At 41.4% G+C, this 15623-nt stretch overlaps 2 protein-coding genes across 2 annotated transcripts; both read left to right on the top strand.

Annotated features, from left to right (window-relative positions):
• Window positions 1–1360: 1360 nt before the first annotated feature.
• On the top strand, window positions 1361–4844 carry LOC131557183 (fatty acid-binding protein, adipocyte). Its single transcript, XM_058804245.1, has 4 exons — window positions 1361–1593; window positions 2835–3007; window positions 3226–3327; window positions 4612–4844. The coding sequence occupies exons 1-4, from the start codon at window positions 1521–1523 to the stop codon at window positions 4660–4662; spliced, it is 399 nt and encodes a 132-aa protein (XP_058660228.1). The 5' UTR covers window positions 1361–1520; the 3' UTR covers window positions 4663–4844.
• A 6486-nt stretch (window positions 4845–11330) lies between these two features.
• On the top strand, window positions 11331–15230 carry LOC131560441 (myelin P2 protein-like). Its single transcript, XM_058809161.1, has 4 exons — window positions 11331–11463; window positions 13009–13181; window positions 13440–13541; window positions 15123–15230. The coding sequence occupies exons 1-4, from the start codon at window positions 11391–11393 to the stop codon at window positions 15171–15173; spliced, it is 399 nt and encodes a 132-aa protein (XP_058665144.1). The 5' UTR covers window positions 11331–11390; the 3' UTR covers window positions 15174–15230.
• Window positions 15231–15623: the final 393 nt, after the last annotated feature.

Genomic DNA, 15623 nt, shown 5'->3' with positions numbered 1-15623 from the left:
CATCCTGGCTCAGCTTTGGGAGTGCTTACAAACAGCCCTCAGCCCCGTGGGAGAGTGACCCAGGAGCTGGAGCCAGGCGGTGAATGGTGGGAGGATGAGAAATTGTGAATGAAAGCTGAAGGTAGAGAGGTTCAGAGAGAAGGTAAGGAGACCCTTTCCCCCTTGGCACAGCTGGGCAGGGGGCTGTATTGCCCAGGGAAACTGCTGGCTCCGTGCTGGGAGTTTTCTGATCCACAAAAGAGCACAACTCTAAGCAGCCTGATGTGGGCTCAGAGGTGACCCTGCCTGAGTGGAAGGATGCACAGGAGACCTCCTCGCTTCCTTTCCCTTACAAATGCCCCTATGATCTTGCAATCCTATATGAATAACTCTTCTATATCACTGTTATTTACAAAGACAACAAGTAGAAAAATATGTGCTCCAAAATATCGATGCCTAGCAACCAGCACAGCAATTCCTGAACATCCACTTAAAGAGAATTTCAGGGGCTGGACCATGCACTTGTTAGCTGCTTTTTGTCATTGGAAGAGCACGTTACAGAAAAAGGAAGGTCTAGGAACTTGCTTGACTGCTTTCTGATAGTTATTCTGTGAACTGAAGTATGACAGGATGAGTCAAGATGGATCTATTATGTCAGGCCTGTGCACAACTTGCCTCAAACAAATTAATGCCTGAACAGCACAAGCAGAAAAGAAATTAAGTGTCCAGGGAATTTTGGTAAGGCAATACTAGAGCTTAGGTTCATGCCATAACTACTCAAAATGCTCGTCATTAGGGCATGGTTTGTCTGAAGTCATGGGAGTAAAAGGGAGAGAAATCCTCTGTTTTGTTATTTTTCTTCTCACAGAATGCCATATCCCGTCTCCATTACATAAAAGCATATTACGGACGTATTGTTAAATTGATTCAGGGGTTGCAAGGACAAGCAGGTCCCAATCAAGGAAGCAATTTTATTGCCTTAGCCTTCTATAACCCCAGCATTGTCTCTTTGCATTCCACTTCTTCCTGCAGTTCTGTATTTCTCTAGAGGAAATTTCTGATTACAGGGGTGCTGAAAGCAAGCTAAATTATCCCCATAAGCCTTTTGGATCTGAAAGTCTAGGAACTGAGCTCTGTCCATTTGATACAGTGGACTGAAATGAAAGAGTAGGGGTGAGAACATTAATTTTTGTATGTTGAGCTTGAGCCTCTCTTTTTATTCTGAGAGGTAATTTGATTTAATTATTTGCCTTTAAGGCAGAGTGTTCTTGAACGACAAAAATAATTAAATAAAAACAAGTGAGTGATCTTTGTGCTAGTAAGGGCATATGAATAATAGCACTATGACCCACTGGCAGAGGAGGGGAAGGGGAAGAAGAAAAACACTGGTCACTGGGACTCACTCTTCATTGGTCATCCCAGAGCATCATGTGGCCACGGCTCCTTTTTAAAGATAAGTGCTCTTCTCCTGGAGCTCATTTTATTCTCCAGTCCTGCACTTCTGTTTGAATCTGTGGAAGGCATCTTTCTAGCCTGACAAGATGTGCGACCATTTTGTGGGCACCTGGAAACTCCTTTCCAGTGAAAACTTTGAGGACTATATGAAAGAACTGGGTGAGAATTGTTATTTCAACTTCTTGTATCTGGAACAGGGAAGGAATGCCAGTTTTGATCTTTACTCTTTACTTGCTTTTTCTGGCTGTGCTGTTTGTCAAGGGGGGTTTAATCCAGTATTTTGATCAGATAGTCTTAAACTGGAGAATTCGTCTGTTTCAATAAGTGGTGTTAAAATCCTAAAAAGCAGAAAAACTTTACTTGCTGGGAATAATTTCAGGTAAGTCAAGTCTATGCATGCTTTATTAGTAATTTTATAAATGGAAGTAAAACACATCACTGGATTATTTTGTGTGAATTTGCTTTTATCCTTGGACATGCAAATTGGTGTGATGCTAGAAAGCAGCAAGTTCCCTAATGTCTATGAGCAACACACCTAAACAGCTTTAAAATGCTGCTGGATTAGGACGCCAGTTAATTGCCATGGCTATTATATTAAATGAAACTCTGTAGCTGGCTCCAGTGGATATTAATAAAGACAATTGCATGGATTCATGTAGATACTTGCAAGATTTGATGTCTAACACTTTTCTCTAAAGGTGTAGACTTCTAACTTAGAATTAAAATTGGGATTTAAAAGGTTTCAACATTCTGTTAGTGTGGAGGAAGCACGGGGTGACTTGCACTGATTCAATTACCACATGCTAAAAGCTGGGGGTGTTATTTGCAGTTTAGGGGTAAAATACTTACTGTGACTTATCCTGACAGCTTTCAATGAGTGAGACTTGCACTCTTAATCTTTACTCCAGATTTTACTCAGGACATAGTACTTGCCAGCTATTTCTTAATCATTTCCTTACATTCAACCTACCCACTTGTAAATATAAAAAGCTTGGGGTTTTTCCCTTGTTTGTTTGTGTTGTTGCTTTTGTGGCTCAGAAACTGTTATATATTCCTGCTTATTTACATTTAGATACAATTAGCATACAATTTATTGTACAAGCTACTAAAATTATTCTGAGCAGGTCTATGTGCAAATATCTGGCATTCATATATAATCTCAGTCTTCAAAATATTACTTTTACTGTTTTGACAATGACAGAGAACTTCCTTACAGCAACCCACCCGACTTGGTCTACAGCAGAACCAAGTAAGATTTTAGAAAAGAATCTCTCTAAAATAGAATTATTAACACTCAGAAGACAATAGCAGAAAAATCATGGAGGGATTTTTTTTCCAATGTATAAGACAAAAAGATTGAGGAAAGATAAAAAATTCATAGTGCCCTATCTTATTTACAGGAGTGGGGTTTGCTACCAGGAAGATGGCTGGTGTGGCCAAGCCTAATGTAACTATCAGCATCAATGGTGATGTGATTACCATCAAAACAGAAAGTACCTTCAAAAACACAGAGGTCTCTTTCAAGCTGGGTGAAGAGTTTGATGAGACCACAGCAGATGACAGAAAAACAAAGGTGAGTCCTGAAATGGCATTTTGCAAATACATCTCTCAGAAGGGATGTGGGAGCAGCAGGGCAGAGCTGTGATTTTGAATCCTGTGCAGAAATGCTGCCTCCAAAGGTAAGACTGCTGAGGGTGCTTTGTGCTTTGTGCTGTTTGGACCTGGAGAGTCTTCTCCTGAGACCAGAGCGCCCTGATAAAACAGCCACACTTTGTTTTTTCACTTTGGTAGAATGTCATAACCCTAGAGAATGGTGTGCTGAAGCAGGTGCAGAAGTGGGATGGAAAAGAGACTATCATAAAGAGAAAGGTGGTGGATGGGAACCTGGTGGTGGTAAGTTAATTTTTGTTACTTAATCGCTGAATTCAGTGTGCAGAATTCATGTTTAGCTGATGTATGCCTTTGGATTCAAACACAGGGAGGGAAAGCATCTGAGAGGGCTCTGTGCACTTGGTGAGAAGTCTCTCTGATTGAGCCTAGAGCGTAGGTTAAAACTGAAAAGCTGTTAAACTTATGGAATGGTATGAAGGTGCCTGTTCTCCATAGCAAGACATGGTTGGGACATGTAGGAAGAAATACCCTACATCCTTATGAGGGAAACATATATTTCAGAACCTTTAAGTCCTGGACAGTATAGAGGAAGCATTAGCAAAGCCCACATTAAATAAGTCCACTCTATGCTGATGCAAAATATTCCTGTTCATCCTCAGCAGAGGCTTAGAGCCCTCTGTGGGAATCCTGCTCTGCATCACCAACAACTTTTTTAATAATGTGATGCTAGAGCAAGGAAACCTGTGTCCAAGCTGTGTTGGTTGGTTTTACCTGGTCAGACTACTGTGCTTGACCTGGTGCCAGGAAGGCCCACATACAGTCTGGGGCTTCCCAGCTCTGCTCTACAGTTTTAGAAAACACACTTTGAAGAATCTGGGACAGGACTAAATCTATGTTCATAAAAGGCAGCTGAGATTCCTACATGCTGCAAAACTATACACATATACAAAATTCCTGAAGACTTCTGCCCTCCCCTAAGGAAAAATAATATGTCCATAAACTCAATACTTAAATTCCTTTGGATAGAGACCAGAGGAGAAGAAATAGAAATCGTTTTTAATAACAACTTCATTAAGAAAGACTGAACAAACCAGAGTTTGATCTAACTGAAAAATAGATGAGGACAGAGCCTAACATGCAGAGGCTGACACTGGCAGCTGCAAGTCTGAAAGTTCTCTGTGTGCGCATGAGTTGTGCTCACGTGTGTGAAGACAACCACAGCTGCAAAAGGTGAAGGGAAAAAAGGTTAATGCCCAGCTCCAGGGACCAGTAAGCCTGCACAGAAGTCCTAGAAGCCTTCTGTAGAGATTTTAAAGAAAATATTAGAAATCTCCCAGGGGTCAGTACAGCAATTCTTGAAAATTCCTTCACTCCTGTGTTTGTTTTCCAGTCTTCTGTTGCTGAAGCTCTCAAAACTGAGTTCCACTCTTTTAGCAATTGCCTTTAGAGGCAGAGAAATGCAATTTTTTCTTAAACTGGTTCCCCATAGATAAGTAATTCTCTACCTTCGGACTAACAAACATTTAGTAAGAGTTAAAAGCTTACTGAATTATCTTTTCTTTCCAGGAATGCACCATGAATAACGTTTCCTGCAAAAGAACCTATGAAAAAGCATGAAGAAGCCACCTTCACCCAGGACTAATGCTTAAAGCTGGAGTAAAACAACTTAACCAAAGGAGGAAAGCCCCACAAATCTGTTTTAAAGAGAACTGTACTTTTTTCAGATATATCCCAAAGCAGTTACACTCATTTAATCTAATTTGTTGTGCCTATTCAATAAAATGTTCTGCTTTCTACGACATGTGCTTATGCTGGAGTTTGTCAGGGCTTGGGCTTGGGGGCCATGCAGTGTGGGAAGGGTGCTGGGCAGGACAGCATCACATGAGAAGCACTGCCACACTCAGCCATGTCACCCATCTCCCTGAGGAGAGAGCACCAGAGCCAGTCCAGGGAGTGGCACTTGTGTCACAGTGACAGGCGGACACCTGAACACTCATCTGGGAGTTCTGAGAGGGGGCTGTCCCTGCAAGGAGCCTGTGCTCAAGGCAATGGGGCTGCTCTGCTCAGCTTCCAGCAGAGCTGCTTGTTCCTGGGGCAGGGAGCAGGATCATCTGTGGATGCCCAGTTTTGGCTTCCAAACATGAGCAGGGTACCAGGCACCTCCTCTGTGCACAAATGCAGACAATTTTAAACCAGGAGACCATTTGAACTAGCTTGATCTTATCCTTTTTTCGCCTGATCTTATCCTTTCTTTACCTCAACTGTGAAATTATAGCAGTTAGAGCTTTCACCTGTGGCTATTTTGTCAATGTTCCTGTCTTGACCATCTCATTTTGACCTAGGTAGGCTAATAGCCTGGAATTAATAACCATAGCTTTAAAAATACTCAGGTTGACTAAAAGTCTGTACAAGTTTGTTGGTGGAACAACCTCCTTTATTCCCTGCGTGCATTTTCTACCAGCTCATTAGGCTTGATCAGTCTTGGGAGCATGAACCTTTCCAGATGCAAAGCCCTTTGGTACACCATGTTTTTCAACTCTGCTTATATCTGAACTGCCGTCTTCTACTGCCCATAGGCCTGATGTCCTATTTCAAAACTTTGCATCTACAGAAGCCATGACTTCTACACCTGGGAGGGCTTAAATTGAGGACAAAAAAAATATCGAGATTTCTAGAGAAAACCTGGACAATATGTGTAAAAGTGTGTGTCTTATCCACTAAATGGGGAAATGAGTGATTAAGATCTCTGATCTAGAGTGATTAAGATCTCTGAACCAAATTCCACATATTCCTGATATTCCCAAAGTCAGCTGTCAGAGGTGATGGCTGAGTCCCTACTGCTAGCAGCAGAGACCTCTCATACACTTGAACTTTCCACTGAATTACTCGGGTTGTTTCCAAGTTTTTGCACTATTTATACAACAGGATAGGGAAATGGAAGGACTTTTGCATTGTACATGAGCTGAGGAGTCATTTAAAAGCAATGCCAAAGACTATCAGTAAATTCTGCAGAAAGTGTTTAGATAACCATGAACAAACAACTCCTGTGTTTTAACCTTGGCTTCATTGCTTGTGAAATCTCACCAGTTTAGAGAACAGCAGCTGCATATGGGATGGAAGAATGCTTCAGAGTATATATATACAACTCCATATATATACTCCATATATATACTACTAAATCTATTTAGCACTTAACAAAACCAAAATTATTTATGACAGTTAGGATACAACTACACTTTAGTGGTAGAAAATCTGCACAAGAGTGATGATTGTAAGAAGCAGAATCATTGATTTAAATAAACTACATATAGGCATTAAATATCAGCCCATAGTATTCTATCATCCACAGATTTGGAAATGCTCCATCAGAGGTAAAAGTTCCAATATTTCAATATTCATATAGCAGATTTTATTTTCCAGAAATCTTACATTCTGAATGCAGCCAGCAGTTACAATTGTAACATTCACAGCCTAACATTTCAGCAAAGGGTAATCTCTTCTAAAAGCATCACCCTTTATTTTGTTACCTGGTGAATGACTTTGAACTTTGTGAATTAATCAAGACACTTAAACTTCTATTTTTGGAAATTTCAAAAAAGTGACATTCTATCTATAAACCTGAACAGGGATAGCTTCATTAGGAAGTATTAGTGATGCTTTTCCTAGAATATGAACATGTTTGGAATTTAGTCTCTGAAGAAGGACAAAATTTATTGTCTGGGAATAGCAGCAGTCTAGGGACTGCTTGAATAAATGGAGGTGATTCCTCTCTGTCAGCAAAAGGTGTGTGCTCTCAGACCCAGATGGAGGTGGGACACACATTTCTAAGGGCTTAAGTCAGATCAGTGTCTTGTCCTCACCTGCAGAGCAGCACAGGTCTTCCTCTCTCTCCTGTCATGCTGAACTATGGTCCAAAAGTCAGTAACCACCCCAGAGCATTCCTTTCTGCCAAAGAAGGATCCTACTAAACCCCTACAAACCCATGGACAGCACACTTATCACAGCAGGCACCTTGGATGCTGCAAGGAGGAGATCTCTGCCCCTCTCCACGTTCACTCACCACTCCTTTACAGGTTTCTTGGACAACAAAAGGGAAAGGTGACTCACACCCACAGATTATTGGCAATTCAGCAGAAAGATGAAAAAAGGCTTATTCTGATCATTGACCTATCAGTTGTTTTTGTCATTTTCTTTTAACTATTTATTTCCATTGGAAAGAGCTGGAAGGACTTCTGTGTCCTGGCCAGTCAAGCCCTGTGTGTGCAGTGCAGCCTGGACTGGTTCCCCCAGCCCAGTTGTCCCAGTCTGGTTTTGTAGAATGCTCCAGCTAAGGGACAAGAAGCTCTTTGTGCCCTCCAATATAGCTACAGGGAAAAGGGAGGCTGCTGGCCCCATGTTCAGGATGGATCCTTCAGCTTCATAGAGTCAATGCTAAAACATCCTTGGTGTCCTCACAGCAAGTCCCTCTTTGACCTCTGTTCTCCCCTTCTATTTCTATTTTCTTCATTGCTCCCCTGAGAATCTATTTAGACTTTTTGGGCCTTGGATTTGCCTAGATCATATTTCCTTTAAATAAATTCACATGTTTACTTTCTGTATTTCTTTAAATGGTATCTTTAATTTATCTCTGAATTCTTAGTTCTCTATTTTTATCAAGTTTTAGCTTTATCTCTTGTGCTTCTTCACAATCTCCAATTTCTATGTTTTAAATCCTGTTTTACATGAACTATAAGCAAAACAAGGGAATCAAGGCTCTCCCTTATCATATGTACTCACAATCCTTGATGCTTTTTTCTGCTTTAAACTCCAAGGAAATATTGGTTTCCACAACTATTTCTACTAAGATATAATTCCCTGCTCTTGTTCTTTCTAAACTGCAAGTCCTTTAAATGAAAGTACTGTTTCTCCTTGGTGACAAAGAGATAGATGGTAGCAATGTCAACATTGTTTGAGACTGCTTAAGACTGGGGTTTTGTCTGAATAAATAATTCTCTGTTACTTTTGTTCTTAAGGGTACTGGTACTGCAGCGTAGCTGTTCTATTCTGACTGATTTGCTCTTCTTGAATTTCTTTGGGCCTAATTTTACAACATCCCAATCATCTTTTATTCCCAAAGGCACCAGCCTTGTCTTGTTAAAGTGTCTTTATGTGGATAAGACAATTAAATAAAAGAACAAGGAATGCCTGAGGAGCAACGGTAGCATATTTTCATATCGTTTCTTGAGCAATAATGGATACTTTCATTTAGAAGTAGTTTTCTCATTTTCAGAGATGGGATAAAAGACTTAGCTATTCTTTATACAAAATGTGATATTATTCATCTCTGATTTAGAGGAGTTTTGTGTGGACAACACCTTCAAAGACTGACATTTATTTACTTATTACAGATACAGCACCTGCTTCCTATTGTGGGGGAGAAAGAGTTCTTTGCTGTGATTATATTTTTAATCACTCCAGACTTTTGCTCCCCACACTGAGCTGTCATTAGACCTGTGCAGCAAGGGAAGCTCTTTCCAGCTTCCCCTGCTGATGTTATTATTGAAGGGTTTAAAAACATTTGGCATATATCACCAAAATATGTGACTGAAGACCTTCTTATTTCCCACGACCACCATGTAAACCACAGACTACAACAATTTCACTCCTCAGACTCTATTATTTGCCTGTTCCAGTTTGTTCCCCTTCTTCCTTATGACAGCCTTCAATCAGGACCTAGACCTCACCTTCCTTGGCACACCACCATTTCCATCTCATTCTTTCAACTCTAAACACAAGAAACTTGGTCCCACAACCTATAATCCCAGTATCTCTGCCCTTAAAATGTAGATCTGAACAGTCTTCATAGGTTGCCATAACCCAGAAATTACAGTCATACAAAAAAGACGAACAGATAGCTATTGTTCACCCAAGTTGGAAAGAAGCCTCTAATCTTTGCATGTACCAAGCAATAATTTCTCCAGGAAGATGGTTTAGGAAGAGGAAGGACAGAATTACATCTGATGTGGTCTTGCACTAAATAGTTGAGATGTCTTTAGTTATAAAGCTTTAAATTCCGGCCTGTCACATACACATGTGGTTTATGATTTCTTTGTGTCTGCTTTTTACTAACCGTTAGACAATAGTTCTAAATGTGGATTAAAAAAAAAAAAAACCAAACCAAAACAAAATAAAACAAAAATCCACTTTTAAATGCTGAAAGCTCTAATCTTTCAATCTTTCAATTTTAGCATGGCAGAAAATATTCTGGTGGTCCTGGTGTACACCAAGCTGAATATGAGCCAGGAACTGCATTGGCAGCAAAGGGTGAGTGATGTCCTGGGCTGCATTAGGAGTGTGAGGTTGAAGGAGATTTTCCTTCCCTTCTATTCTGCACTCAGCAGGCCACAGCTGGAATGCTGAGTCCAGATCAGGGCTCCCTGGTACAAACAGTACACGGACCCAAGGAGATTGTGGCATTTCTTCATGGAAGCAGGGAAACCTGAGGAAATCTGACAATAGTAGGACACATTTGAATGCAATGTGTTATATGATTCTGCTGGCTTAAATCTTCCCTTTACTTTATGACAGATTAACTACTCATGTGCAGAAAGAAAAAAGGAAACAGAGTATGTCCCCCTGTCAAGACAGCAAAGCTTCTTGCCTCTCATGACGTGACTTTAAACTAAGAATAAGAACTTTAATGACTCAACCTCTTTTCGTGCTGTCCACCTGTCAGGCACGAGAGCTGCTCTCCACTAATGCACTGCTCTTCTGAATATGCCAGGTTTTAAAAGGGAGCCAGCAAATATTGTCTGCTTCTTCTTCTTCTTGTGATCCTGTCTGGGATACGTGCAGGGAAGAACCCACAGCTTGGGATCATTTCTCTGATGCAAAGGGAGAAAACAGAACAGTAAAACTCAGTTCTGCGTTTAAATGATAAAAAATACAGACCTTTTCCAGGATGGACCATGAAAGTAAGAAAAACACCCAACAAACCACTTTGCACATCATCTTCTTGACCGTTCCTTCGCACAATCCACATGGCTTTGATTTATCTGACTAGCTCAGAGGTGACAATAGTGCTCACACTCTACAGCCTCCTGACGAGGGGAAGTGGAGGGGAAGGTGCTGATCTCTTCTCCCTGCTATCCAGGGATAGGATGTATGGGAATGGTTCAAAGCTGTCTCAAGGGAGGTTCAGATCTGTCATTAGGAAGCACTTCTTTAGTGAGAGACTGGTCATACACTGAAACAGGCTTCCTAGAGAGGTGGTCAAACCCCAGGCCTGTCAGTGTTTAAGAGGCATTTCGACAATGGCTTAACAACATGCTGTAACTTTTGGTCAGCCCTGGCTTGGTCAGGCAGTAGGATGAGATGGTTGTTATAGATTTCTGTTCTCTATGGTGACTGCAGGACAATAGTATTGGGAGGACAGTGGGAGCTGGGTTTTATAGGGAGGCAGTGCTCCTGTACTTGTCTCTGTGCTGCTGACACCCCCCTGCAGTGTGCCCTGACTTCTCTGCAGGTGCAGTGGTAACATCCTATCCCATCCCCATACCCATCCCATCCCCATCCCCATCCCCATCCCATCCCATCCCATCCCATCCCATCCCATCCCATCCCATCCCATCCCCATCCCATCCCCATCCCCATCCCCATCCCCATCCCCATCCCCATCCCCATCCCCATCCCCATCCCCATCCCATTCCCATCGCATCCCCATCCCATCCCCATCCCCATCCCATCCCTATCCCCATCCCCATCCCCATCCCCATCCCCATCCCCATCCCATCCCCATCCCCATCCCATCCCATCCCATCCCCATCCCCATCCCATCCCTATCCCCATCCCCATCCCCATCCCCATCCCCATCCCATCCCATCCCCATCCCCATCCCATCCCATCCCATCCCCATCCCATCCCATCCCATCCCCATCCCCATCCCCATCCCCATCCCCATCCCCATCCCCATCCCATCCCCATCCCCATCCCATCCCCATCCCCATCCCCATCCCCATCCCATCCCCATCCCCATCCCATCCCCATCCCCATCCCCATCCCCCTCCCATCCCCATCCCCTTCCCATCCCCATCCCAGGCACTCCCCATGTCCTGGTGTGCCCAGTGAAGGAGCCAAGGCAGCGTCACCCAGAGCCCTGCTGCTGTCACGGCTGCCCTGGACAAGGTGCACATTGTCTCGCCCTGGCACTGCCTCTCCTATTGGCCAACCCCCACTGCCACGGGCACGGGACCTCTTTAAAGGGAGACCACTAAACCTCCCTGGGGCACACAACCTCTGACTGCCACCAAGAGCTGCTGTGGCCACTGCCTCTCTCTGCAGGAGCAGCGCCTCACAAAGCCTGAACGATGTGTAACCGATTTGTGGGAACCTGGAAACTCATCTCCAGCGAAAACTTTGATGACTATATGAAAGAATTGGGTGAGAAATGTTCTGGGTTTGTTTGTTTGTTTTTGTTTTCCTTTTTGTTAGTAAGTTTTTTCTTAGTAAGTTAGTTAGTTAGTAAGTTTGGGAAGGCTCTGCTCATGGATGCTACCTTCTTTCTTGCCAAAAAAAAGCCCTTAATTACTCTTCTAACATGATTTAATGTCTTTTCTTTAGCGTCCGAATTGAAAAAGGTAGGTGATGAATTACTATTATAAATTTACTTCTGCCTAACTGATATTAATCAATTTAATAAGTTCTTCTGTCATGAGAGTAATCTATGGGGATACAGATTTTTTTGGTTTCCTCTTGATTGCACTATTAAACTTGTGACTTATGATAATTCACAATATATAATGGAGCTGATGTCTCATGACACTGTAGTTTCAGACATCTAAATACTGTGAATGAATCTATCTGTTACTGAAGAATGCCAGGAACGTAACAAATTAAGCATTGTTTTTCATTTTAATGCTGGCTTCATTCCTGTGTGCCAAGTGCATAGACAGTCAGCTACTGCATTGCTTTTGCTGTATAAATGATTCACTGATTCCCTTTATTTGAAATGTTAGACTGAATAACAAAAGAATTGCAGTTAATTAATTAGCCAGGGCGAATGTGGGAGGGAAGTCCAGCTGCAGATATTTTTCTGAACCTCTGAACAGAATTGCTTAGTATGGAATAATTATTGCAAATAGTTTTATACTTTGTAGATAACTTTATACCCTTTTTTACAGATCTTTTAATTTCAGCATGGCATAGCATTTACTGCAGCTATCCCTTTTCTGCCCTTATGAAGCAGTGATACATCACCAGTGGCTTCATTCCTACTTGCCCCAAACCTCCCAGCCTGTAGACAATGAACTGGACTGGAGAGGATTAGGCAATACAAAAGGTTTTTCACATGGGTTTTTCCTGGAAGCTCTTTGCAGCTCTCAGCCCTTATACCTCCATGTTTTTTATATTTCATACTTGTACTTTTCACCGAGGTTTAGATGCAAGGATCCTTAAAGGATGTTAATAACAACTTAAGAATTACCCAGTCTTCAGTATATTTTAATGAATAAGCACCAGCATATTGGCAATTCAGTGCCCAGTTTCTTCCTTGCAGCTATTAACAAAGGTACAAATTTTCAGATTTGTCAAGGATTTTTTTTAAAGGATTTTTACAATTTTTTTTGAGAACCAGACTCTTCCTATTAATTTTCCTACTTATTCTGTCTATATTAAATTGATGCAGATTTGTAACCAACCATGTTTCTTCTTAGCTAATTGTGCACAGCTCTATAATTGTGTATATCTTTATGTCTTGCTGAAGGTGCGCTCTTACCAGCTGGAGCTGCCTCAGTCCCTGAACACTGAGATTTCCATTCCTACCTCTGTCTCAGTAGTGTCTCATCTAAAGAATGAGTGTTTCATCTAAATCAGGCATTGAAGTATTCAAGAAGAAACTTTTCCTTATTCTTCCACTGAAGAATAATGAGAGGATACTGAGTTTCTCGCTTCTAGAATGCAATGATTTTTTTTGTTTCTGATTTCCAGGAGTGGGCTTAGCTGCCCGGAAACTAGGCGGCCTGGCAAGGCCTGATGTGATCATCAGTATGAAAGGGGACATAGTGACCATCAGAACTGAAAGCACCTTCAAAAACACAGCCATCTCGTTCAAACTGGGCCAGCAGTTTGATGAAACAACAGCAGATGACCGGAAAGTCAAGGTAAGGGGGCTGATGATCTCTGAGTGGTCTGAACATCTCATAGAACACCAGGGGAAATTTTACCTACTCTCTTAATTCACCTTGAGTTTTCCAAACTACTGAAGTAAAGCACTGAAAGAAGACACAGTATAGTTCTGAATATAATGTTACTGAGCATACATACATGAGAGTGCATAGTTTGCTGAACGCAAGGTGAATTGCTACTCTAAACTGCAAAGCTCAGTCTGCAGTCTGAAACTCCTCTCTTGGAATTTGCAGAGTGTTGTAACCTTGGAGAAAGGGTCATTGGTGCAAGTGCAGAAGTGGAATGGCAAAGAGACCACGATAAAGAGAAGACTTGTTGACGGGAAGATGGTGGTGGTAAGTTCATGTTCCTTGTATGCTGCTAAAGGTCAGAAGGATACAGCCTTCAGCACGTTTCTGTCTAAACAGACTATCAATTTTGGCTTACTCTTTGAATGATGAAACAAATTAAAGGACAGAAAAATTGAACCAAGCTTAGGAAACAGCTGGAAAGAAATAAATGTTGTTGCATACAGCAACTTGTCTTTAAAGTCACTATATTGGCAGAGCTGCCATAAGTTGACAGCATACTTACCACTCTCAACATTATTGTTCTTAAAAGGAATAAGGTTTAAAAATAACAGAAACCTGTGAAATGGAAACAAAAGTTTACAAGCAGGGTACTGCTGTCCCTGAAACAGCTCATTCCTTTTCTCTTTGGCCAAGCCAGAGAGATAAAACTCCTAGCTGTAATGGTCACTATTAAAATTAAGATTTCACTTTGTTCATTAAAGTTTTTTAATATTGGAGTCAAACTAATTTTAGCAACTTTTTTGAAGTCAGTAGCATTACACTTTTTCATGTTAGCTTGTTCTGACTGTCTTTTGTTGTAAGTTCTCATACATAGAATCATAGGATGGTTTGGGTTGAAAGGAACCTTAGAGCTCATCTAGTTCCAACCCACTGTCACGAACAAGGACAGCAGCTTTGACTAGACAAGGTTATCCAAAGTCCCATCCAGTCTGATCTTGAATATTTCCAGGGATGGGGCATCCACAACTTCTCTGGGTAACCTGTTCCTGTGCCTCACTACCCTCACGGTAAAGAATTTCTTCCTAGTATCTAATCCAAACCTCCCCTCTCTCAGTTTAAAGCCATTCCCCCTTGTCCTGCCTTTGCACAGCCCTGTAGAAAGTCCATCTCCAGCTCTCCTGAAACCTCCCTTCATGTAGGAAGGTTGATTTGTTTTTGCATCTCCACATGGCCGCATTTCTGTGTAAGATTTTCTAATTATTAAACCCTCTTCATGAAGCAGAGAGGTAAAAGTGCCTCCCCTGTCAGCGTCCTGCTGCCTGCCCCTTGCCTCAGAGAGGGCTGTGGAGGATTTCTCCTCCTTTGCAGACCAAGGAAGTATTTTTTTAACATCCTGTTGCCTTTGTCGCATGCATCCTGTGACTGTGAGTCAACAGCAGCCACTGAAGGCTGAGGGTGAGAGGGGTGAGAGGGTCAAGAGAAATATTTTGTGACTCAGAGGAGCAAAGATTTTTTGGGCCTGTAGCCTGACCTTTGAGATACCCAGGCTACTTCTGCTTCTGCAAAAAAAAAAACATTACTACTTTGAAAATTTGAAAGCGTTGGTGGGCCATGACATAAAAACTAGGTGAGGCTAACATTTCTGACAAGCTAGCAATAATACCAAGGAAAGTAAATTTGTTTGTGGAAGCTGAGCCTAATTTTGCAATCTTTTTGTCATTAAATGCCACTTAATGAAGTTTAAAGCTGTTAAAATAGAAACGGCTCTATTTGCAATGTAAAAATAGCTTTGCTGTTTGCTCTAAAAACATGACATCTGGATTTTCACTGACTTCAGAGGTTACGGCAGCAGACACAACTGCTGTCAGCAAAATGTTTATATTAATATTTTCCTTCATGCCTTAGGAATATGCCATGAAAGGGGTTGTCTGCACCAGAGTTTATGAAAGAGTGTGAAGAAGTTCCCTCTCTGCACCGGACCAGAATTGGCTCTAAAACCTCAGCTTAGTTCAGTGACCAAAGTCTCATGCACTGTGCTTCTTTATTTTATTTTATTTTATTTTATTTTATTTTATTTTATTTTATTTTATTTTATTTTATTTTATTTTATTTTATTTTATTTTATTTATTTCCTTTTATGAGGAAAATGACTACACCATAATTTGGTATTTCAGAGCCATAGTGTAACTAATCCAAAATGTTGTGGTGATCCAATAAAAGCTTCTCAACACAGAAAATAGTGTTTGGCTCCACATGAATGATTGGTGTTTACTTCTTGACTGGTGCTATCTTTTCTGTTGATGGTGTCTGTACAAAAGGTCAGACTATTTCTGAGTAAAACAGTGAAGCACAAGTAATCCGTATCTGAGAGAGGGCTAACACTGCTTCTTTGGTTTGTGTAAAAAA

Source organism: Ammospiza caudacuta, chromosome 1, assembly GCF_027887145.1.
Source record: "Ammospiza caudacuta isolate bAmmCau1 chromosome 1, bAmmCau1.pri, whole genome shotgun sequence".
Classification (NCBI taxonomy): domain Eukaryota; kingdom Metazoa; phylum Chordata; class Aves; order Passeriformes; family Passerellidae; genus Ammospiza; species Ammospiza caudacuta.
Note: the sequence above shows the minus strand (reverse complement) of the source record. Positions and strands in the feature narration are given on the sequence as shown.

Bases quoted from the DNA above. Each gene is read 5' to 3' on its own strand.
- LOC131560441 (XM_058809161.1), top strand. From the start codon at position 11,391: ATGTGTAACCGATTTGTGGGAACCTGGAAACTCATCTCCAGCGAAAAC. The intron at 11,464-13,008 runs GTGAGAAATGTT...TCTGATTTCCAG, and splicing joins TGACTATATGAAAGAATTGG to GAGTGGGCTTAGCTGCCCGG. The intron at 13,182-13,439 runs GTAAGGGGGCTG...TGGAATTTGCAG, and splicing joins CAGATGACCGGAAAGTCAAG to AGTGTTGTAACCTTGGAGAA.
- LOC131557183 (XM_058804245.1), top strand. From the start codon at position 1,521: ATGTGCGACCATTTTGTGGGCACCTGGAAACTCCTTTCCAGTGAAAAC. The intron at 3,008-3,225 runs GTGAGTCCTGAA...TCACTTTGGTAG, and splicing joins CAGATGACAGAAAAACAAAG to AATGTCATAACCCTAGAGAA. The intron at 3,328-4,611 runs GTAAGTTAATTT...TTTTCTTTCCAG, and splicing joins TGGATGGGAACCTGGTGGTG to GAATGCACCATGAATAACGT.